The 24241-nt window shown below is 57.7% G+C and overlaps 1 protein-coding gene across 10 annotated transcripts in view; it reads right to left on the bottom strand.

Annotated features, from left to right (window-relative positions):
• The window catches only part of CACNA1C (calcium voltage-gated channel subunit alpha1 C), a 485400-nt gene that overhangs the window by 106347 nt on the left and 354812 nt on the right, over window positions 1-24241 (bottom strand). For all 10 annotated transcript variants that reach the window (XM_073789178.1, XM_073789179.1, XM_073789180.1 and 7 more), the window contains exons 10-11: window positions 9138-9228; window positions 2801-2827 (exon numbers count right to left, since the gene is read on the bottom strand). In XM_073789178.1, the coding sequence (XP_073645279.1) occupies window positions 2801-2827; window positions 9138-9228 (118 nt within the window). The remainder of the gene's footprint in view (window positions 1-2800; window positions 2828-9137; window positions 9229-24241) is intronic.

The raw sequence follows: 24241 nt of genomic DNA, 5'->3' as shown, positions 1-24241 counted from the left end.
TTGTTATCCCCTAAACAGACACCACCACTGGACTGTAGGGTGTAGATGAGGCAGCTGCTGTCTGACCCTGTGGGGTCACACTGTCCAGTGCGGTAGCCACTGGCCACCTGTGGCTACTGCACACATGAAACGTGGCCAGTCCAAAATGGGCGTGCAGTGAGTGTAAAGGACACACTGGATTGCAAAGAAAAATTAATATAAAATATGTCATCCATTTTTTATATTAATTACATATTGAAATAATGTTTTTGACGCACTGGCTTAAATAAACTATATTAAGATGAATTTCACCTGCTCCTTTTCACTTTTTTAACATGGCTGCTAGAAAGTTTTACAAAGGGTGTGAGTGTCCGGCATTATGTTTCTAACTCAACAGCTGTGCCCTGGAGCGCCCCCGACCCCTCGCTGCAGCCCCTAGACACACAGCTGGGCAGAAACGGCTTCGGATCCCTGGGCAGAGCCTCATCACATGGTGCAGAGCCCGGGTCCTGGGCGTGGGTCCCGACTTGGCCAAGCGCGAGCCACGTGGCCCCGGGCCTCTGTCAGCCTCAGTGTCCTCCTCTGAAAGGGTTTACTGATGGTGCCAACTGACTAGTCATAAGCCTTCTGGGAATGAATACAGAATCTTCTCTGTGTATTTCTGTTGTATCTTGAGTAGTAGCTGCAGGGGGAGGAGCCCTTCCCAGAGGGGGATCTGGTACCAGCAGGGTGAGCCATGTCTCAAAACAGAGTCCAGGGGTCCAGGTGGACCCCCGTGCCCCTCTTCTTCCAGAGCACAGCTTACACCCTAGAGCACTGGATACAGAACGCCCCCTGTCTCCCGGGTCATCTCATGCTGGAGCGAGTCCAGGCAAGTCTGTGATTTCTCTCCCACCCCCCAGAGCACGTTTGTTCGTTCATTCACTCATGCATTCATTTGTTCATTTATGAGTCACCCATTTTCATGTAATGAGAATGATGTTTTGGAAATATTTTCAAAGGTATTTTTATACCCCTTTACTCTCTCCCTGCATGGGGGCTTTGGAACTGCAGAAGCACGAAGTGCTTTCTCAGCTTTGGCTGTAAAACAGAGCTTTCATTTCAGTCTGCGTCAAGCCTAATGCCATGCGGGGGCAGGACGATCCATTCGTCCCTCCACTTAGTATCTATTAAGGCCCCACTAAACGCCAGCCGCTTCTCCAGACGCTGGAGAGAAAGCAGTAAGGTCCGTGCGCTACGGAGACAAAGGATTTTCTACGTTTCTTGAGCTTTCTCCTGTAACAAGAGCTGGACCTGGGAGACTTGACCCTAGGATTTTTATGTGAAGGAGGTCTTGGCTTCAGAGGAAGTGGAAGGGGAGAAAGCCTGCATTTTCCAGCCGCAGTGGAACATGGGAGCAGAAGGTGACAGCAGGAGGGGAGAGGGTCCCACACCAGCATCCTCATTTAATTCTCTGGCCGAGCGCCAGGCTCTAGAAACAGCCAGACAGTCACGGGGAGGCCAGGACGTCAGGGCTGAAGGTGCCTCTCCTGGGTGCAGCACAGGGTCTGCGGGGCCCTGGGGGATGCCAGCCTTCAGCCTAGAGCTCTACTCAGGCAGGCACAGAGCGGGACAGGCGGCCGGTGCGTAGGTGAGCGTCCGGTTCCTGCAGCCTGTCCACGGAGGGCCTGGAGGTGTCCATGGGCTCAAAGAGCCTGGGGACCAGAGGCAACGATTTCAAGGCCAGAGGCCAACATGGGGCCCACGGACACCGTGGGTGGAGGCCCAACCAGATGGACTTGTGGCCCCTCGGCAGGCCCGGTTCTAGAGGAACAAGCAGGGGTCTCGGGCTGGACCCCAGGACCCGTCCTCACTGAGGCCTGGGTACTCCCGGGGTCTTGAAGTCCCGGCCCCGCTTCTCCACCCTGGAGAAGAGCTGGGCAGAGGAAAGAAGAGAACTGAACACTTAGCTTAAGGGCCAGTTTAAAAGGCAGCCTTGGGCTACACTGCTCGGCTGGACTACAGTTCAATGTTATTTATGCACCTGCCCCAGGTGAGGCTGGGGAAGCAGGATTAGATCAATGATGAAACCTAAACACTATCGTTTTTGGCTCGTACAGGCTTTGTGGGAGTGAATCCCCACCCCTACTCACATATCTGTCCATCCAGTGCACATGGCGGACAGCCTGCTACCCGCCGGGCGCCCGGCTCAGCTCCCTGCAAATAGCACCTCAGGGGCTCACGGAGCCCATTGCAGACACGGGAGCCCGCGTGGGGAGGGCGGTGACAGAGGTCTGAGCGAAGCGCTGGGGGGAGGGTGGGGAGTCTGCAGAAGGTGTGGAGATGCGCTACCAGCGAGGTTCTGAACAGGAGCCCGAGCTCTCCAGGGGAGGCTCGGGGATGCGGCGATTCGGACGGAAGGAGGGCTCCACGCGGAAGCCTGGACGTGTGAGAGGACGGGGGACGTTCAGGAACCATGGGATGCGCGGGGGGCGAGGCTGGAGGGGCAGACAGGGCGAGGACGGCGCAGCGAGGACGGCGCAGCGAGGAAGGTTCTGAAGCCCTCACTTCCGTGCACATGGCCGAGAACAGCAGCAGTGGCCACGTGCTTACTTCAACCGACTTCATCTTACAAGGGGGGGACATGGCATCTCACAACCTCCTAGGGCCGGGGCCACCAAAATCACTAACTCCCAAGCCCCAAGCCCGGAGCCACGCCTGGTCTGATCCACGAGCCTCTTCCTGAGAGCCGCGCAGAAGGAAAGCAGACCCGCCGCTGACCCCCCCTCAGCCCCCAGCCGGGGGTGTCCCCAGCCCAGCAGGAAAGGAGCATCTCACTCACCTAAACTTCGACTTGGAGATCCTGTGGCTGAAAGGGAAAGAGGAGACGTTACCAAACGACACACACGTTTCCCTCTTTTCTCAGACGCCCCCAGGTGACCACACGGGCGCTGGACAGAGCAGCTTCGGAGAGACAGCCCTGCGGTCAGCACGTCCTGGTGTCTGTGTGTTTGAAGGGGAGACCGAGGGCTGGCCCAGCCCACAAACCTACGTATCTAGCATCTTCTAGGTGGAGACGTGGCCCCCGGAGACGGTGCTGTGTTCTCAGACCGTCAGCTGGGGTCGGGCAGCGGGTTGGGGGCCACGCCCTGAGAACAGTCGTGGAGGACAGGAGCCCCTCCTGCAGACGTGGCCCTCGGACATTGCAGGCGGGAACAGGCTGGCAGAGGCCCAGCGCCGTCTGAACAGGAGCCCGGCCCCATCACCACCTGGCCTGAGCGTGGAGCCTGGGTCCAAGGAAACAGGCCGGGGCTGAGCACAGACCCCGGATGCTGGCAGTGGTGTGCAGCCCTAAAGACCTGGGGACTTGTGGACAGAAGCACCAGTGGGTGGGCTGGTGGCTGACTCGAGGGGCATCTCTGGAGAAGGGGGGAGGTACTGAAAGGTGGAAACTTCCAGGAGGCCCTGCGGCCCGTGGGAGGCCGGATGGAGCCGGGCTGGGGGCAGAGATCATGCAGGCATCTGAGATGGCCCTGTGGAAGGCCACACGTCGGGAAGGCCCTGGTGTCTGAGGAGTGAGCGCTGGCAGGGCCGCGGGTGGGAGACCGTGCTCGGACGGGCAGGCAGGTGCAGAGCGCTGGTCAGAGATGAAGAGGGGACAAAATCCGCCTGTCCCAGCTCAGCACAGAGAGAGCTCTGCTGCGAAGCAAGAAATCAGCCCCTCTTGCTATTTTTTATAAAAAAAAATAAGCCAGAAGATGTGACAGGTGGCAGAGCCATCGTGCATGAGATAATTATGTCTCTGGGGCACTGAGAACCAGAGCCAGCAGCCTTTACTGCTCCGAGCCAGCTGATAACCTTTCCCACCCAAAGATGCTGCGAGGGCTGCAGGTTTCAATCACGTTACACGGCACGTGGGCGGAGGCCGGGGCCACTGGTGGCATCTTACTTAGGGCCACAGTTTAAAGGAAAAACAAATGTCTTCCAGCTGCGCCTGGATGGTGGGGGCCGGGGTGCTCCCTCCTCTAGCCCAGCCAGGCTTGCTGGACAGCTGACCCCTCGCTGAGGGACGTGAGCTAGCATGGGCGGTCATCAGCCCGGCAGCTCTGCCACAGGGCCTGGCCCGGCTCCACCTTCTCTCGGACATTCCCAGAGGCCTCTCGGGGGCCTTCAGTGCAGACCACACGCCCTCCCCGTAAGCCTTCCTCTCAGTCCGGTGGGTCGTCAGCAAAGGCGGGTTCTTAAGAAGTCCCACGTGGGGCACTGAGGTCTGAGCATTCGCGTCTCCCAGGCAGTGGCTCTGGGACGCGGCGCGGGAGGACCAGGGCTCCCGTTGGGGATGACGTCCTGGGTAAGCGTGGTCACTGGCTGTGGCTCCTTCCTGGGTGTTCTGGAATGTTCTGAGGCGGAGGAAATGGAGGGGGACTTTCTCTCCCCCGTGGTTGCGTGTCCTGACGTGCGAGCCTGGACGCCACGCTGAAGCCTGATTGCTGTTGCCGCTCTCAGGTTGTGAGCATCGTTCCAGGCTCACTGGGTCCAAAGCACTCATCCCTCCAAGCTCTTTGTTACTGGAGCACCCCAGGTAAGGAGGGGGGTCCTCGGGGGCACGTGTCTGGAGACAAAGGGAAGCCCAGGTATGGGAGAGCGGAGGGCCTCACACTCCCCGTGTAGGAGGGTCAGTGCACTTCGTGGGACCAGGGGCACCCGGTCTCCGCAGCCTTCGTGTCCTGGGAGGTGACCACCAGCTCGGGGTTTGGAGAGCTGCTCACGCCGCCCGTGGGCAGGGGAGCCGGGAGCCTGCGGGCGCCGTGTCCGCTGCCCCAGCCCTGCGTTCCAGCCGGCGGTGCCGGCCCCTGGATCCCAGCGAGGCCACAACACCGGGGGGCCCGGCTGCTCCAGACCCTGGTTGGGACCGGCCTGCTCAGAAGGCGTGCGGGCTCCCCCCAGTTACTGCTCCACAAGGTAGGATTTCCTCCCCATGTTTCCCGTGGATTCTTGAAGAGCAGCAGGTACCGAAAGTGGGTACCTCGCATGTAAGGCCGCGAGCGCAGCCCTGCTGGGTGGGCCTGACCCTTGTCCAGCCCAGCTGCCTCTTTCCCTCAGGCCTCCACAACCAACCTCCCAGGAAACCGTGGTTGTCTTTGCTGATGTGAAGGTTTAAAACGGGAGACACGCCCGGAACTCCCTCTGCTTCACTCAGTTGCTCAGTTTGCATTTGTCATTATTGGACAAATATTTGAACTTCTTGGGAGCTGCTTGTATGCTTAGCCTTTCCGCTTCTCGGAGTCGTGAGCCCGTACGTTTGCTCCCTGCCGTGTGACACAGCGATTCCCCGAATCCTCCTGACTCGCCCTAACGTCCGTCAGATGGTACTGCAGGCACCACCTAGGCTGACGCACGTCTGAGGCGATGTCCTCGACTCCATGCACGGCTGGTGTGGACCCCCGTCACAGTCCTCCTCTTGGGGACCCACTAGCTTGAACCTCCCGTGCTATCCGGGGACCCCTAGCTCACTTCTGTGATGAGATGCACGTCCATCGGTATCATCGACCCTCTGCATCGGAGCCCGTTTCTGACTCTACCTTCTCTATAGAACTGTGCACTTTGAGACTAAAGGGACCTCGCACACACCAGCTGGATTGGGGTCTGCCATTTTACAAGGTGCAGCCTGCCTCACTCACGGGGCCTCTCCTGCAGAAGCCGCAGGCACAGAAGAGGTGCAGGGGGTCCCCGCAGGCGGTCCCCAGGCCCCTCTAGGAGCCAACGGGCAGCCGCCCTGCCCGTCCCAGGGGGCGAGCCTGAGGTTGCCGCCCAGGCCCAGATCTGGGACTCCTGGCGCGCGGCTCTCTCCCCGCCTTCGGTCCATCCCAGAGTACTTCTGTGGAAGTCCGTGTGTCCCTCTCTGACGCCAGCTGCGCCCTAGTCTCAGGCAATGTTGTCCCGTAAGTGCCAGTCTCCTTCGTGGGCTTCTTGTCTTGAAGATGGTCCTGCCTCCGCTCTGAGGAAGGCCGAGGCCCAGCAGCTCCAGGGTCACTGCCTGTCCCCGTCCACGGCCTCACGTCTGGAGGGAGGGTCCCCTGCGGCCCGCTCCCGCCCCGCCTGCCCCGAGGCTGCAGCTCCTGCAATTAGGACACACAGAGAATGCAGCCCTTTTCCATCTCCGCACGTGACCCCGGCCTGAGCCGCGTCGCATCACCCCCAGAGCTGCTACGGCAGCCGCTGCGCTGAGTGCCCGCCGCTCGGGGCTTCTCGCTCCCGCACAGACTCTTCCTAATGTCCGAGGGTCCTCAAGGATGGAAAGCTCACCAAACCAACCAGCTGTGTTCCACGATTTCTCACGGTCTGTGACAAAGACCAAGGCCATCAAGGGTCTACGCGGCTCTGCTCCGCCCCCAGCCCCGCCCCTTCCCACCCAGGCCTGCCCCGGACGCTCTGCCTTCTCTCCCTCATCCCCCCAGCACCTCGGAACCCGCTGTTGCCTCTGATTGGAAGATCCTTCCTTCCTCCGCCCCCTCCAGTTCTCAGCTCAAACTTCCCTCCTTCAAAGCAGCTTTCCCTAAGCTGCCAGTCTAAGGCGTCTCTGCATCACTAACCCTGCATTACAGTCACGCTGCCTTCTGAATGCTTTCCCCAACTTACAGTGACGGCTCCGTGTCACTTTCACACCAGATTGGGAGCTCCAGGGAGGTGGTGTCACCTTGCTCTCGGGTTCGGTGTCACCTCGGCCCAGCACCGAGCGCGCCTGCTGCCTGATGAGGGTGTGAGCGGAGAGCCCGGGCTTGCTGCTCCTCTCCCGGTGGCCTCCGGGCTTGTGCTTGTCTGTTCTCCTGGCACCTTTTCATCTGTACCTTCTTCTTTTCCTTCTGCGCGTCGGTTTCCCAGCCTTCAGCCCTGGCCTCTGGCCCCGTGGACAACCCCGGTGCCGCGTGACCGCACCCATCACTTCTATGCTGGGGTCTCCAGCACGTGGTCCAGAGCGGAGCCCCGGCCTCCACACCCTGCAGCCCCGCGGGTGACTTCAGTCTGTATCGCTTCTGTCTTCAGACTTGAAGGACAGTTCCTTCCCCTCACCACCTCCCCTGCGCGGCTGCCCCCTCCCCAGCAAAACATCGCTTTGCGGGCCCTGTCTGTCTGCCGTGCCCCCTCGGAAGCATCTTCAGCCAGGCCTCCTCCCGCTGCATGGGCTGTTCGCTCTCCGCTTCAGGAACGCTAGCCTCTCCCTGCTTGTCACAGCCTGAGCCCCAGCCCCCGCCCGTCCACGCTGCTTCCCCACCAGGAACGCTGGCGGTCTTCTTCCATCGTTGTCTGGGGCGGGGCGGGGAAAGACGGTAGTTTGTTAAGGACACACTGCCATCCCGGCACTGCGACAAGGCACTTTATCCGCACAGAGTAGGCGCGTAAATTCGGATATTCGTGGGGAGGGCGGCCCATTTCCACAGAGCCATGGACGCCTGCAGAGCACGTCCTCCAGATGCCTCCTCCCTCTGTGGGAACGTCCTCCAGATGCCTCCTCCCTCTGTGGGAACATGCCTCCTTCCAACAGGGCCTCGAGCTCCCAAAACACTCTCCAGTGACTGAGCGCCAGCGCCACGGCCTCTCCGGGTCTGTCACGTGGGCCCAGAGCCAGAGGGCGGGGTCCTCGTCACCTTCCCTCCGACCCTTTGGGGACCTGCCATCCACCTTTGCTAGCATGGCCGCCCGGGGCCAACGTCCAGAATCCCAAGCGTGCGTTTGTATGGTTCCAACAGGAGGTAAGAGGGAAGGGCTCAGCCCGCTGCTTCAGAACGTAATTAGCACTGTATTTTAGCAACATTTGGACAACAATTGCTTCCCAGCGATGCTGGGAATCAGCAGTGCAGACTCCCCGGTGCCGCTGTCAGGGTGAGGGATGGTGAGGCCCATGTGACCTGGAAACAGTCTGTTCCGGCCCTCCCGCCCCTCGCTCGGAGGCTGGCCCGGCCCAGGTTAGATGTACCCGAACCTTCTGAAAAGGCCCAGATACGGAGGCATCTTGGCGGGGAGAGGTGAGCTAGGAGCCGTTCCACCGACGGAGCGACTCAGACGCCCAGGCACCTCGGGGCTGGTCCTCCTCCGAGCCCTCTGTGCGCCGGCCCTTGCGGTTTCTGGGGTGAGTCTTACATCTCCCAGGCACCAGGACAAGCAGCTCCCACTTCCCACCGTGGAGTGTGGAAGCTGCAGGAGGCCTGACGCTCAAGGTCAGCCTGACCCCTAAAGGAACATGGCTTCAATCTGTGGACTCTGGGAATGAAACCAGCAGTTTGCTCATTTTTAGCAGTTAAGCCATTTTCCCTTCATTTCTCGGTGGGGGGACATCTCCCAGGGACCGCTGGTGTCCATTTTTAAGATGGAGCTAAGACGGATGGATGATGGTGGTAAGCCACGGGGGCCGTCCCTCCGCACACCTGGCCCAGTCCTGGGCCCCAGTCAGCTCGGGAAGCTGGGGGCTGGGGCTTGTGTTGGGGAGGGTCGCTGGGCTGGCACAGGTGCACTTTTATTAGCTGAGTCTGCACTTCAGACACCTGTGCTCCCTTCACTGGGTGGGTAACTCAGAGCTGCAGGTAAGACCCACGTCTCCCGGTGTATTTTCTTGCCTGTCTGCTTTTCTTCCAGGTCACATTTATCAGAAATGAAAGGGTGCTTAGCAGGACCCAGGGAACCCAACAAAGCTGCTCTGGAGAGAGGGGTGAGGGGCTGGGAAGAGACAGACTTCAGAGCCCCCCAACCCACACACACACATACACACACACACACACACACACACGCATACACACAGACACACACATACACACACACACACACACATACACACACACGCATACATACAGACACACACATACACACAGACACACACACACAGACACACACAATACACACACATACACACACATACACACATACACACACATATACACACACACATATACACACACACATACACACACACAGACACAGACACAGAGACACACACACACACACACACACACACACACACACACACACTTCTCTGATGGCGTGGAAAGGGGCTCAAAATCCCAAAGTCAGACCCCTGCCCGGGAAGCACAGGACTGCAGAGCAGCTCCAGCCAGGGCCACACTGCCCCCAGGGCTCCCCTTTCCACCCAGGACTCGGTTTCCCTGCCCGCCCCCGCCCCTACTCACGCCAGCCTGGCCCCGCAGCTCTCTCCCTCGATGTCGCCTCCAGCCACGTTTTCCGTGTTGACAGACTCGGTCTCACTGGTGGGCATGCTCACTGCAGGGCCGGGTTGAAGGGATGCAGAGTGAGGCGCGGAGGCAAGAGGGGAGAGAACGGTTAGTCTGCAGCCCCCGACCGGGTCCCATGTCCTCGACTGACATGCCCGCTGCTCGTCTAGGGTGACCCTTGCCACCCGGGACACTCTAAGTGGGATAGTGGGAGGAGACGCCTGGGAACACTGACCCGAGTCCCTCCTCTACCCTCGACCCCCTGCCCTCGGACAAGCTGCACACGCTTTCCCATTTGCGTCTGCTCCTTGCTGTAAAAAGAATTGCTTTCATGACGGTAGTTTATTTTTCTTATTTCTTCCCAACCCCCCTCCCCATTCTAAGGGGCTTCATCCCCACACTTAGGGCCCAGCCTGTCTGTGGAAAGGGCTGCTCTAGGGGCTGAGCCACTTGATGGATCTGGAGGAGGGTCTGTCCCTCGTCCTGAGTCCTGCATGCTGGGTCCTGAGAACAGAGCCTGAAATAGAGCTCAAAGGGGACAGCCATTTCCAGCATCCCACTGCAGACACAGGAACGAGGAGTCTCCGTGTGGGACCCACCAAACCACTGAGATGAGATGTGGCCTGAAGACAGACGGCAAGAAAACCACCTCCCGACGCATCCTGATGTTTCCATGTCAACAGGCCAAGCTGGGACACAACCCGTCCAAGTCCACCATGGCCGACCTGCCCATCCCGTCCCCAGGCTCCTCCTGCATTTCCAGGGCAGCCAGAGCTTTCTAGCTTGGAGCCCAGTTTGGTGGCTTAGAAGAAGCCATTTCCTTTATTATTATCTTTTATTCCAAATAAAAGTTTATCTCAAAAGAGTTCTTCTCCTCCTTTTTCATCTTCTATGGCCCTTTTAACATGACACACAAGGAGTTCCTTATTTCTCCCGCCCGTGTCCTTTAGAATGGCCGTCACATCCTCGGTCATGGCTCAGCCCTGCTTGCAGGTCAGCAGCCCTCGTCTGGCGGGCAGGTCAGGAGCCCTCAGTGGCCACAGAACCTGCATGAGTGAGGGTGTGGCGTCCGGTGACGTGGGACCAGTGACAAGTGCCCCCGGGGCTGCCACAGCCCAAGAACTGATCACGCTGTTCGGATAATTCTACTGGTCGTACGGATGCTGCTGGATGGGGGGCGTTCCCGGTTTCTTTTCTTTTGGATGAAGTCAAGTCGGGCAGGTGTGAGAGACTCGTTCTGAGAATGTGGGAGACACAGCCGGAAAGCCCACGGCTTCCCACACGCTGGACCGTCCTGTGTCCACCCTCGACGCGTTCTCCATAAACTCGGGTGAAAACAAATCCAGATGTCATTTCAAGGAAGCCTGGTGCTGGATGGACTTTGGACATCGCCCAGCTTTCTCGTCACAGGACAGGGAAGTGAGGTCCAGGGAAGGGCCGGGTGCCCGGGTCACACAGTGGCTGGGGGCTCGGACCGGATCACAGGTGTCTTGGGCCCCCACCCCGTGCTCACCTCGATGGCCCCCGGGGCTACACCCCAGACGAGATGGGGCTCTGGGGGCATCACAGGTGCGTGGGGAGCAGGCAGACGGTGGTGCTGGACTTCACGGCGCTTACAGGTGGCCCCTTCAGTGACCTCAACCTTGGCCGGCGCTCCTCACAGGAAAGGCCCCAACAGGGCTCAGCCACCGCTGGTTGTCGTGTCCGCTGACTTGATACATTTGAAGGGACAAGGAGGTGGTGGCTTCGGGTGGGACAGGCTATCCTCCCCTCGCACACACGCACGCACATGCACGCGCACGCACGCGCACGCACACCAGGAGACGCGCGCTCCCGCCCTACCCCGTGGGCACCAGCACATAATTTACACGCACGGGGGCATGGGGGACGTCACAATGGGTTTCTGGGGGGCGATTAGACCAAGCGAACTCCCTTTCCTTCTAACCAAGCAAGCCCTTCGGGCACTTCCTCTCACAGACAAGATATCAGAGTCGAAAACTAGGAGTAAGACGTGGACAGAGCTCAGGGTCAGCCTCAGGCAAAGAAAGAAACAGGGGACTTGGCGACCGCACAGAGGACGTCCCGCTAACCTCCAAAAACAAACTAAGAGATAGTAAAAATTGATAAATCAAAACAGGTAAGAACGCAGAACAAAATAGGACCCAAACCCCAAATCACATGAATTAACAACACAAAATAAACAATGGATCCTGGGGAGAAGGGGTCACTCCCGCAGAAGTGTCTACACTGGCAGGTGGGCACTGATTTTGAGGAGGCGGATACCCAGGAGGGTCCCAACTCATTCCTCCTTGTTAGTGGGAATCCCGAAGATTCGGTCATGAGAGGAAAGGGTCAGGCTTGTTTTCACCCCACGTAAACAGCCGTCTCCGAAGCACACTTATGTTCACAATTCAAAGCTTGAAACAATATGGATGGACCTGGAGGGTGTTACGCTCAGTGAAATAAGTCAGAGAAAGACAAATACCGTATGACGTCACCTATACGTGGAATCTAAAAATAGAGCAAACTAGTGACTATGACAGAAAAGAAGCAGACTCACAGATACAGAGAACAAACTAGTGGTTACCTGTGGGGAGAGGGAAGGGGGGAGAGCAGAGATAGGGGGAGGGGGCTAACAGGTACCAGCTACTATGTATAAAATGAATAAGCTACAAGGATGTATTGTACAGCACAGGGAACACAGCCAGTACTTTATAATAACTTTCAATGGAATATAGTCTATACAAATATTGAGTCTCTATATTGGACACCTGAAACTAATATGATATCGTAAAGCAACTATACTTTAATAAAAAAAAGAAAATAGTTTAAAACAATGCTTCGCACACCAAAAAAACCCAAAACCAAAAACAACCAACACAAAGCTTGGAATAAATGGAAACTTTACAACCAGTAGCATTATTTGTTCACTTCTCAAAATTCCTACACGAAAACAGGGCTGAGAGTTGAAGAGTTGAAATGGATGACTTAGCAAATTTCCCTTCTAGAAAGACACATGTCAGTTTAGAAGGACAAGGGTCACTCAGGTGAGCGTCTCATCGTGGGGGTCTTTGATTTGGCAGTCGGTGGGGTAACGGGCTGCCAGCCTCCAAGTCTGTCTGTCCACACAGACGCCCGAGGGGACAGTCCTGGCCGGCGGGGGCCCAGGTCACGGACCTGCTACACAGAAGCTCAACCAGCTTCTGGCTTTGGCATCGATACTGTCCCATCTTGTTTGACTTCAGAAATAGCTATGTGATCACTTTAAAAATACTAGAAAGAGCTTGATAAAAACACTGCCTTTCCCTCTGTAACTGAACTTGACCAGGCCTGGTGAGTCACACGGGCACAGGCGGCAGCCGCCCGCGTGGAACGTGGTCGGAAGAGCCTCCAGTCATGCCCCTGATGGTGGGCAGGAGTCTCTGGGGAGCTGCTCTTCGGGGTCAAGGTGTGGATTTAAAGGTTCCTCGCTTTAAATAACAGTTTACATCCACATATTAGTTCCTATTAATTTGTGATAGCTTATCCCACAAGCACCTGATGGGGTGAAGATGGTCTGTGTTTCTATTTCTAAGGGGTTAGACAGAGGCCACAGCTGACCCGTTTAGGGACTTGTTACCCTAGAGATCACCTTGGGTTCATCTTGGAAACTGAGAGTCCAGGCCGGCCGAGGCTGGGATTGCTAATGCTGGGCCCTATTCTTGGGGAGGCGGCAAGCCTGAGTCTCCCACTGGCCACTCAGATGACCGGTGGGTTGGAAACTGAGGCAGAAAGACGGCAGAGAATCCAGGGGCCAGGGCGCACCTTTCCTGTAAAGAACGGCCTCTGAGGAATGAAATGTGCTGTTGAGTGGACTCCGGAAGGATGCTGAGGGGAGGCTAGTTTCCTGACTTTCTAACCTCACCGTTACCAGGGACTGTGGATCAAATGTTGGGTCTCTGGGCTGTCCTGTCCCTCGGCTTCTGCTGAGAAGATTCCGAAAGAAAATGAGATTCTCATGAAAGAGTAATTAACAGCTGCCGCTGCAGGTGGCGGAAACGTAATTACATTTTTAGGAGCATCAGTGAGCCGTACAGACACCATCCTGCCAAGAACGGATTCTCTCTCCAAACTTCCACTCCTGGGGGCAACGTGCTCGAACGGCGCTTCATAGGACCACGTTTCTGCATCTCGAGGGAGGTGCTCAGGTCTCATCTCCCAGGAACTGATGACGTCCCAGGTCTGCTACAGAGCAGTCGTGTGGGTCCTGGGCAGGCTGGTTGTAATAAGCCACTTCCACCACAGGATAATCTCAGACTGGAAACTACATGAACCGTGCTGGGCGTGCACGGGACCCAAGTGGTCGTGGAGACTGGGGTCCTCTGGAGCACTGGGGTTCGCGAGGCCCCTGCGGGTTGACTCATTACATCTGGGGACCCCCTGTCACACCAGCTACCGCCCTACCCTCTGCCTCAGACCTTCCTGTGCAACGGGACTGCCTAGACGGCCTCAGGGCAAAGCTCCAGGTGAGAGGTCGAGGGGCGGACGTGGGCGGACGTGGGCAGGCCTGCGAGTCTGGAGTCTGGAGCCTTCCGTCACCACGCCAGCCTGCCTTTGTCTGTGGGCTGGAGCAGCAGGAGCGGCTGGGCTCTCCTGGGACTGGCTGAGAGCAGTGCCCAGACCTGAGCTGGGAGCCTCACCATCGGGTGGAGGAATCCTCCAGGCGGCTCTTGGTGGAAGAGGCCTGGGGGCGCAGGGCCAGGCATCCCGGGGGTGTCAGGGGCCGGAGGAACTGAGGGTGTTTCTCAGCCAACCTGAACTTGCATTTCTCCAGGGCCGGCCCAACTGCCAATCCTGGGCGGGCCCGATGGCAGGATCTAGTCGCCAGCCTCCTACGAACTCACAGATGGAGCTAGAGAACTGCCTTTGCCTCTTACTTGGCCAGACACCCGTTTTATCATCTTTTTTGCATACAAGTGGTCCAATTAGTATTCTTTTTCCGAAAGTACTGATCCAAGTTATGGTTAACAAGCAAAAGGAGTCCTAATTTCCTGCCTTGCTGACTCCAACCTGGAATCCCAAACCCCCGTAACCGGGCTCCATCCTGTCTGTTAGGGCCACATGTGTCCCCTCAAAATTCACAGGTTGAAATCCTGACCCCTGGAACCCCAGAGTGTGGCTGTGTTTGGAGCTGGGGGGTCTTTAAAGAGGTGATTGAATTAAAACGCCATCACAAGGGTGGGCCCTGATCCCTTATGATTGGTGCCCTTATCAGAAGAAATCTGGACACAGGCACGCACGGCGGGGAGATGGGGATACACCCGGGGGGTGGGGAAGAGGCCGTCTACACGCCAAGGACAGGGGTCCAGAGCCGTCTCCCCTCAGGGCCTCAGAAGGAACCAGCCCTGCCGACACCTCGATCTCAGGCTTCCAGCCTCCAGAGCCGTGAGAAAATGAATGTCTGCTGTTCACGCTGCCTGGTCCATGGTACGTGGTTATGGCGGCCCTCGCTGACGCACACACTATCCCCCCACATCCCTGTGCCCGTGATTTCTGCAGAACTCCAGCCCAGGTGGGGCTGCCCACCTCACGGCCACCTTCATCCCAGCCTCTGGGCTTTCCTATGAGGCCCCGTCCATCTCCCCTTCACCTATCCCAGGGGTCGGGGAGCTGCGGCCCTTGGGCCAGACCCAGACGGCTGCTACTTTTGTAAATGACATTTTGCTGGAGTAGGACTGTGTCGCTGGCGGGTGTCACCTAGGGCTGCCTTCCCTTGGCCCGCGAGCCTTTTGGAGGGTGTGGGTGCTGCCCCCACCTGAACCGTTCACATTTCCCCCATTCCAGTAGGGCGCCCTCCAGGACCTGCTGCCCCCGAGTCCCCTCTCTGAGCCCCCCAGAACTCTGGGGTCTGTGAGAATTTTCAGTAACAACCTGGATGCAAGCCCTAGTCCCAGCCCTCCCAGCCGGTGTGTCCGGGTGAGTTATTTAACCCTCCTGAGCCCAGGTTTCCTCATCTGCAAAACAAAAGACAACGGTGCTATTTATGTCAAGGGCTTCTGAGAAGCGCTAAATGAAACAACATTTGTAAAGTAACTGTAAAACGGAAAGTGCTGTAAATTTGCTAATATTACCAACGAATTTCCATTTGTTTTCTTCTAGTTTGCTCTTAGTTCACGTGTATGTCACGTGTCTCCCTGACACAATTGTAGCTTTCTCGAGGCCAGAGACTTCACATTAGAACTCTCTGGACTCCTTTCCAGGTCCTAGTGGTACTGGCTGTGGAATTACAGTAGACACTTGGCGTCTTCGTGGGGCTTCAGGGCTGCTCCGACGTGCTGGGTGGCTTCGGGGTCTGTCCTTCAGCCGCTCCTTCACCCGGTGCCCGGGAGGCTGCCCTTTGCAAAGGGCCCGCGGGAGGCACCAGCAGGACAGCGCCGTCAAGGTCCATTTGGGGCTGTCACCCTTGGCGCCTGCATTTTTATGAGCCTCTCCTTAAATCGCCCAGTTCTCAAGCCTCTGTTTGCTGTCAGGACCTGACCCACACACCTCTGGGTGCAGGCAAGGTGAACAGGATGAACCCATTGACAGGGAGAGGTCATCCCCAGAGCGGGGGTGAGGGGACCTGGTCTCCATCTCCAAACATAGGAAGTCTTTTCTGCCTGCTCAGCAGGTTGGTTCTATGAGGACCAAAGGGGTGGAGGGCGAAGAGTCTGCCTGCGCGTCGGAAACGTCCCCACGACGGCCTGGTTGCCTTCAGGGGCCAGGAGATGCCCACTCACCTCGTCCACTCACTGCCTCCTGGATCCGGCCCTGCTCGAGGCCCTCCTTCTCCACTGCCGACTCGGGAAGGCCCGCGGCCAGGTGACCCACGAGGGCCAGAGGGGACCCTGCCCCACAGCACACAAGCGAGGACAGCGGATGGGCTCACATGGGACGATGCCTCCACTCCTTCCACTGAGCCCTGAACCCCATAAAAGGCGTTATCTAAGTCTTAATCTTAGAACTGTTCCAGAGTTTCTCAGGAGACCTGGGCTCGCTGGAAAGGCTGACTGTTCTTTAGAAGAGAGAGATGGTTTGAAACCCAGGGACCAGGGACCACTGTCTCCACAGCCAGAGGCCCGGAGGCGCCGGCAGGACATGGGATGCCCACGTCAGAAATGACTTCAAGGGGGGCCAACCTGGGTCGCCTGGGCCTTGCTGCCCCGACACCGCTCCCCTCAGGGTCCTGGCTCCTATGAGGCTCGCGCTGTGGGCTCAGTGGCCCAGGAAACCCAGAGGGGAGGAAAGGACACAGAAGTTCTGGTTTTCAAACGGTGTCACGGGGCACCAGGGGGTGGGGGCAGGGTGGGACGCGGAACAGGCTTATCGTGCGAGAAGGGGTGTGTGTGGTCCATGAAGTGAGCAGGGGCAGGGGGCTGGCGGGGGGCTTGGGCAGATTCAAGCAGCTCTCCTACTTCTGCTGATCGCATTGCCGGGGAACTCCTTTACCGGTGGTTCGCAAAGCAGGCGTGTAGATAGGGCATTTGCCTGATCCGGGAAGCAGAGAGGAGGTGCAGCCTATGCCTTCTTCCCACGATACTGCGGGAGACCGAGCCCCCCGCAGATGGGAGGTCAGCAGGGTGAGGACAGAGGGGCTGCAGGGCTGGCCGGGTGTGGGAGGGGACAGGAGACGGGCGGGGTGGGGGACAGGATGAGGGTGTGAGCAGGGAGAGGCCCTGGGATGCCTTCCAGCGCTGAGATTCTACCCCTGGATGCCTTCAAGGCACAGATGACATTTTTCAGGATGCTGGCTCTGGGAAAGAAAAGCAGAGACCGGCGCGGAGGTCAGCTGCCAGGGGCGGGGGGAGGCCGGGCGAGGTCCTCAGATGGTGGGCACTTTCCCCTTTGGCCGCCGGCTGCTCGGCCGAGAGGGAGAGGACCAGAGTCTGCAAAACGAGGCCACGCTCTCCCTGGCCCGGCCCCCACGACGCCGGAGCACAGCACTCGAAGAAAGGCAGGGCCAGCGGGGGCTCAGGGTCTACAGAAAGCTGGGTTACGCCAGCACCGCTTTCCATTTCCTTAGGGAACTAAGGCCCAGGGAAGGAAGGGTTTGTGCGAGCTCACGGAGCTCTGAGTGGGAGAGCTGAGCCCACGAACCAGGTCCCCCGTCCCCCCACCCCCTTCCTGTCACCAGGTGTTTCGGGCCATAGGGGCTGCCTGGCAAAAGAGGGAGTGGGTGGTCTTCACAGCCAGACAGGCTTTGGTGTGGCACCAGGCTAAGCCTCCTACTGGCTGTCTCGTCTTGGGAAAATCATCTGAACCCCATCTTCCTCATCTAAAAAACCGAGACCATAATACCGATCTTGGAGGGTTAAGCAAGGATTAAAGGTGATACAGGTCAGAGGAGGTGCTTCATCAGTAATAATTCCCTGTGCACGCAAGGCCCAGACGCTGCATGGATTTACTGGGGGTGAAAAAGCAAAACTCGGGTCCAAGAGGAGGGCCTCAGGACCACTCGTTTGCATCAAAAAGGTCACCTGCAGTCTGAGCTCTCCGCTGCTCCCCAAGGTGGGCTGCAGTTACCACGTTCCCTTTGGGGTTGTCACTGCTTCATGAATATTCATGATGTCCCTACCTAACAGTCACCTACCCTGACAGGGTCCCTGCCCTGGAAATGCTTCACAGCTTGTGAGAAGACAATTTGTAAAAACTGTGATTACTCACGAGAAAAAGATTTAAGCGTGACTGGACAAAAGAGAGCTGCACTAAGTCCCCCTTTCGTGCCCCTTTAATTCTCCTTTTTAACCTTAAACGGAGGCCAGGACCCACCGGAGCCTGTGTTCTGTCCTGTGCACTTGTTCTCTGCCACGCCGGAGAGGCTGGGACCACACCTGGCCTCCACGGTGGTCCATCGAGCCTCACACTGGGCGCTTCTGTTTGGTCAAGATGAAATGTCACGGGCCGTGGACCCTCTGGGGCTGGTACTGCTAGAGGTCTGTAGCTCAGCTGGAAAGAATTTTTCTTCTCTGAACCAGTGACACTAGTAGCAGAGTGATATGCGGCCTCAGCTCCAGTTTGGTTTTAAATAGATTTGGGGCTCAACATATTCTTTAATATGCGACAATTGGGTTAGTCTAATGACAAATGTCATCCCCTGCCACCGTCAGAGAAGCACACCATTTCCATTAGGAGTGATGCTTCCTGGCCAGATTAAGGCATGGAAAATAACTTCTGGTCGTCAACAATTCCCTTCAGTTGCACTGATCTGATTAAACTTAGCAGCAGAAAGAGGAATTTACAAATTAGATGCTGTTCTCTATTTATTACCAAAATGGCTGCTCTCCACTCCATCCAGGAGCTACAGTTGAGATCTCATCAAGTCTCAGCTGGTGATAACATTTAGCCCGTACATCTCCATCTCTGCCAGTGCATGAAGTAAGCCCTTCGCCAAAGACCGCATAACGGACGAAATCAAACCCCCGTCCCTCGGAAGGGAGTCGCCCTTTTCAGCCTTACATGTACTCAGCGTTCCGGTCCTACAGAAGCAGCCGGGAAGTTATTCTGGGTCCTCTCTTAACCTTCTCCCGACTGCCGTGCGAGGCTGGCTAGCTGACCTCGCTGAGAGAAAAATAAAACAAGGATACTTCCGGCAAGTCTCTGGATGTATTTGAAGAAGAACCGGGAGGAGAGGTGAGTACGTGAAGAAGAAGACCGAGGAACAGAAAACACCGTTTTCTCCCAGAAGTCAGAGAGCAGCGTTGACAGCCAAGAAACGGAAGATGAAAAATTAACTTGTGCGTCTGATTCATTATGTAGCCTCTGCGGGACCAGGTCTGGTCCTGTCTGGTTTTAGCCTGACACGGTCACAAGGCGGGTCCAGGTCATCTACCATTCCCAATGGCAGAATTTCAAAGACTTCCAGGCCAGGACCCCACTTTTCTCCACTAATTTCCACCCTTTTCCAACCAACATGCACTGACGGCCTATCTGCCAGGCTCCGGACAGTGACGGGGATGCAAAGCTTCCCTCCCTTTCCAGGTACACAACCCAACCCAGCAGGGGATAAGATGGATAATAGGTACACTAGGTCACGTACATCAGTGCCGTGACACAGGTGTGGGATAGGAATGTGGGAGCAAAGAGGAGGGGCGTGAGCACGGGAGGGAAGGAGGGGAGGGGTGCCCGAGGAGGGCTGGGAGCACGGCGGGTCCTAAGGCAGATGGCGGAGCTGGGCGTGAGCACGGGAGGGAAGGAGGGGAGGGGTGCCCGAGGAGGGCTGGGAGCACGGCGGGTCCTAAGGCAGATGGCGGAGCTGGGCTCTCCAGGCGGGAGGGCAGGGTGGACCCGGCGCCGGAGGGTCTTCAGGAGTAGCTCGCTTCCAGTGTTCAGGGGACCCTGCAGGAGACCCGGAGCAGAAGCTAATGTGCGTTAACTTCCAACTATAGACACAAAACCTAGAGCTGGAAGTGTCTCTGCAGCTGTCTGATCCGACCCCTCCTTTTACAAACAGGGAAACCGAGAGAGGCACACTGCCCGTCGGCTACTGGGCGGGGCCCGGAAGTCAGGTGGCCTGTCGTTCGTTCTCAGGCCCCTACTCGGTCTACAAAAACACAGCACGATTGTGCAGACCGGAAACCCTGGCCTCCAGGTAGGAGAGAAGGAGGAGGGCCTTTCACCTCCTACTGCTGTGCTCGCAACTCTTCTAATCAAGGGGCGACTGAACAAATTGATAGAATCCATCCATTAAGGGATTATGGAAATGATAATTCATGGAAATGATTTTACACCACCTAACAGGCTCAAAAAGAAGCTCTACGAGTCCTCCTGAAGCTTGGGGCCTTCCTGGTGAAACCTAGACGCTCTGCCTGACGGTCAGCGGCCAACCAGCCTCAGCTTCCCAGGCATCGCACGGTCGCGGAAGGAGCTGCGGGCAAGGGGGCTGGGACCCCCTACCGCGGGCCGCACTTTTCGCACCAAGAAGATGCTCACCCCCCAGGTGGCAGCACCGATCTTTTCCTCTGTCTCTACCGCACAGAGCAGACATCACACCAAGCTGCTTGTCCTAGCTGGACCCACTGGCTGGAACAAGTATTAGTAAACACAACGAGACTCCAATTCTGAACGCTCCTGTCAGGAAAGGGGTCCTCAGTTTCTTCCCGCCCATGTGCGAGTGTACGTGCCTGGTGCGGGTACATGTGCTACTTTCAGAGAATTTTGTTAGCATAGTGACTAGCCTGATACTGGATACCATTATCCTATCTCATGAGTCACTGAAATGAGATATAAGGGTTGGGCCGCTGATTTGAAGCTTGGAATTGGGAAGGTAAACAAAGGCTTTTCACCTTCAGGGCAACCTGTCAGGCATTTAATGAGGGCTTTTCACCTCATCAGCAGGTTGTTGAGAACAGGTCTATTATCTCACCCCAGGAGCAGAGGCACAGACAAGCTCCAGGGCATCTGTAATGGTTCTGTAATAGCTCGTGGCCCGTATTTTTGTTTTCTCTTGACCTCTGGTCTCGGAGGGCTCGTGCGCCTGCGTCAGACACTTTCTGAAGCCCTCCGAACAGGACTTGGGGTCTGTTAGTCAAAACCAGCACTGTGCTGGGCGAGTCACTTTCAGAACATCTATTTAGGAACCATCAAAAGCTCCTCTGTCCAGACATTTAAGAATATCTTAATATCCTTACTTTTTTGTAAAAAAAAAAAAAAAAAAGCCTAACACCGAAGAACCTTATCGAAATTCAAATGTGTATTTTTGGAGAGGATAAACCTTTCTCACAGCTCTGTCTAGTGAGTTTCCCCTGCAGACCTCTTTGCAGGGGGTAAGTCTGGACAGTCTGATGAACTCGTATGAATTAAGTCTAAATTGCAAACAATGTATATTTTCATGAAGCTGAGTAAACGGCTTTCTTCCTTGTCCTAGCCTACTATCGGGACGTCACTGGGAACAGGACATTCTGACACCCGCCTTCCTCGACGACCTCTACAGGACACTGTCCACTCGGGGACCGCATGCTGAGAACAGGGTCTTAAGGGCAAACACAGTCTTCTTGCTCATCCTCTCCTTGAGGAGGGGTGTGCTGACTGTCAACCCGGTGTGGATCCAGGCCAGGGGCAGGAGGAAGGAAGTCTACGGTCTTTGCAGTGAAGTCCAAGTACAGGCTTAAATTCGGGGGGTCTGGACACGAGCAAAACTGCTTGCTGTGTTCTGGGAAGGCCTGCCAGGTTCCAGCTGGGCTACCTCTGAGCGCGTTGTGTGATCTGTCCTGAGACAGTGTTGAAACCTACGTGTCTGTTTGGAGGAAGTGGATCTGTAAGCACTGTAAACAAGAGGAAAACCTCCCCTTGTCTGTCTTCAGAAATGAGCCAGGTTTGCAGGAAGCAGACCTATGACACCCAGCGCCCACCCCCATGTCCCCGCACTCACAGGGGGCCACGCGTGTCCCCACGGCGGCCGGATTCTGTGGTTTCTGATCCCGATGGAGCCGTGCACTTGGCTACAGCAGGAATCCGGGGTCTCCCACAGGGGTACAGAAAGATCATTGCGATGGACTGAACGTGTGTGTCCCCCCAAATTCATGAGTTGAAACCCTAATCCCAGTGCGATGGTATTTGGAGGTGGGGCCTTCGGGAGGCGATTAGGGTATGAGGGTGGAGCCCTTCTGAGTGGGATTCGTGCCTTAGAAGAAGCGGCCAGAGCACTAGGCAGGCGTCCATGGAGGAAGCGGGCCGTCCGTGAGCCGGGCAGAGGACCTCCCAAGAACATGGCCATGCTGGGCCCCAATCGCGGACGTCCGGCCAGCAGAGCCGTGGAAGCCGATGTCTGTTGTCTAAGCCCCCGTCTGTGGAGATGTGTCACAGCAGCCCCGTGAGGGCAGAAGCAACACCTAACGTGGCCCCGCCGCCAGTGGTCCTCCTCCCCACTGCCTCTGCCCAGCCTCACTCTGTCACTCGCCTCCTGTGTGAGAGTCCATCCACCCCCTGCGGTACCGCCCTCCTCGGGGCAGCTCCCCGAGGGCAGGGCTCTGCTGCTCCGGACGCGGCCCCAGCCCTGCCCCTCGAACCACGAGGCCCAAACACAGAGTGCCACCAGCCCAGGGTCACAGCAGGTGCGATCGCTGCTTAAGGCGACGGTCCTTGCTGCTCCGCGGAAGCACACAGCAGGTGCGATCGCTGCTTAAGGCGACGGTCCTTCCTGCTCCGCGGAAGCGCACAGCAGGTGCGATCGCTGCTTAAGGCGACGGTCCTTCCGGTTCCGCGGAAGCACACAGCAGGTGCGATCGCTGCTCAAGGCGATGGTCCTTCCTGCTCCACGGAAGCACACAGCTCTCCTGGCAGCACTGCAGCTGCCACAGAGGCCCAGGCACGTCCATCTGATGAAGTGACCCAGAAGGACGGAGCCCTCACAGCCCTGTGTTTGGGGCTGTTACTCAACTCTTACTCTTCCATCAGCCACCGAGTCATAAGGGCAGAGATCACATGAGGGGGAGCCACTGGGATGCTACCCAGGGCACCTTTCAGGGTAGTCACGGATAGAGACAGCGCAGGGCAAAGGGCTCCCACAGCCAAGCAGACGCGACAAACCAGCTCCCGGGGGTCCCTTGGGGGCGGGCTCTGCTGCATCCCTAGGTCAAGAACAGCCCGAGCTGTGCATCCCCAAGACGCCTGGGCCCTGCCGGCCCCGGTCCCTTCCTGTGGACGCCGGCCATCAGCGGAGGGCCATCTTTCCCGCCGTGACTCCCACTTCAGGCTGTGTCAGCCCCTGGAACCCCTGGGTCCCCCTGCTTCCAGCCCCCCGAGCCCCAACCAACTGTTCACAAAAGGAGCTGGGTGACCTTCCCACGGTCAGATCCCTTTGGTGGCTCTGCTGAACCCACAGGAGAAAGCCCACGCCTGAGGCCGTCTGGGACCAGTCTCAGCCCCGCTTCCGGATTGACCTTCGGTTTCACCCCAAAACCCGAAACTGAAGTCCTTCCCTCTCCCCTCCCCCCCCCACTTGTTCTGCTCTTTACACCTGCAGCTGCTTCCTCATCCCTTTGGCCTCGAGAGCCGCTGCCAATCTGTGGGCGGCAGAGACGTGGCTGCGTGTCCACCACGCTCCCTCCCCCGGCCGCCCCTGGTCACTTAGACTGTGTCCGTTCCCCTCGCCCCCCAACCCGGAAGCTATGGGGGCTGTAAACTGTTCTGGCCAGTGGCAGGCGATGCCCACTCTCCCAGGCCTGGCCTTTACATCCTCCCCGGGGCCCTCCAAGCGCCCTCTGCCTCCCTCCTCTCCTGCCCAGACGCAGGGGATCCGCAGAACCTCTGAGGCCGGGGGGAGGTGAACTTCCCTCCTGCCAACTCGACCCACATGGAACCAGGAGCAGGAAGCACCCTTCACCTTGCCAAGCGGCTGAGACTTTCTTACTACAGCACTTAGCCCACCTGACTGGCACGGCCGCACCCCAGCCCTGGCTCACCCCCCTCCGCCCCCAGGTGACAACTCCCCACGTCAGCAGGCGACAGAGGCGGGAGCTGCCACCCTCTCCTCCACGGACAGCCTCTGGCAGAAACCGTGTCCTGGTGCAACGGGGCTTTTCTCTCCCAGGGTCTACGTGGAAGGGAGGGCGGGGGCGGAGCTGAGGGTGCTTCGGGATGAGCCCCGGTCACCAGGGGGTGGCTCGGAGGGAAATGAGGGCCGATTCACCCCTCAGCGCCTCCACGGAGCTACCTTCAGCCCCCAGGTGTGTCCATCTGTTTGCAAAGCTTTACAAGAAAATCACAGCAGCGCTTTACTGGGGGCTACCTGGGCGGGCTGAGTGGGCGGATCCATTTGCCTGTGGGTTTGGTGGCCTCAGGGAGGTGACATGAGCCCCCATGGTGAGGCTGTTGCTGGTTGGAGGCCCCCCCCACCCCGCCCATCGTGCCAGGATCCTGGGACCGTCAGAGGTTCCGCCGAGGTGACCCTGCAGCCACATGACCCCGCAGCACTGAAGGTGATTACATCACATTCCTCCAGGTGCACACGCCAGGGCAGGACAAGGGCTGGTCGCTGCCCTGGAGCACCCCTCCCTGCAGCCTCCCAGCTGACCAACACCCTCCCCCGACCAAGTTCAAGGAGTCCC

Source organism: Tursiops truncatus, chromosome 11 (assembly GCF_011762595.2).
Source record: "Tursiops truncatus isolate mTurTru1 chromosome 11, mTurTru1.mat.Y, whole genome shotgun sequence".
NCBI lineage: Eukaryota > Metazoa > Chordata > Mammalia > Artiodactyla > Delphinidae > Tursiops > Tursiops truncatus.
This window is presented reverse-complemented; position numbering and strand designations above follow the sequence as displayed.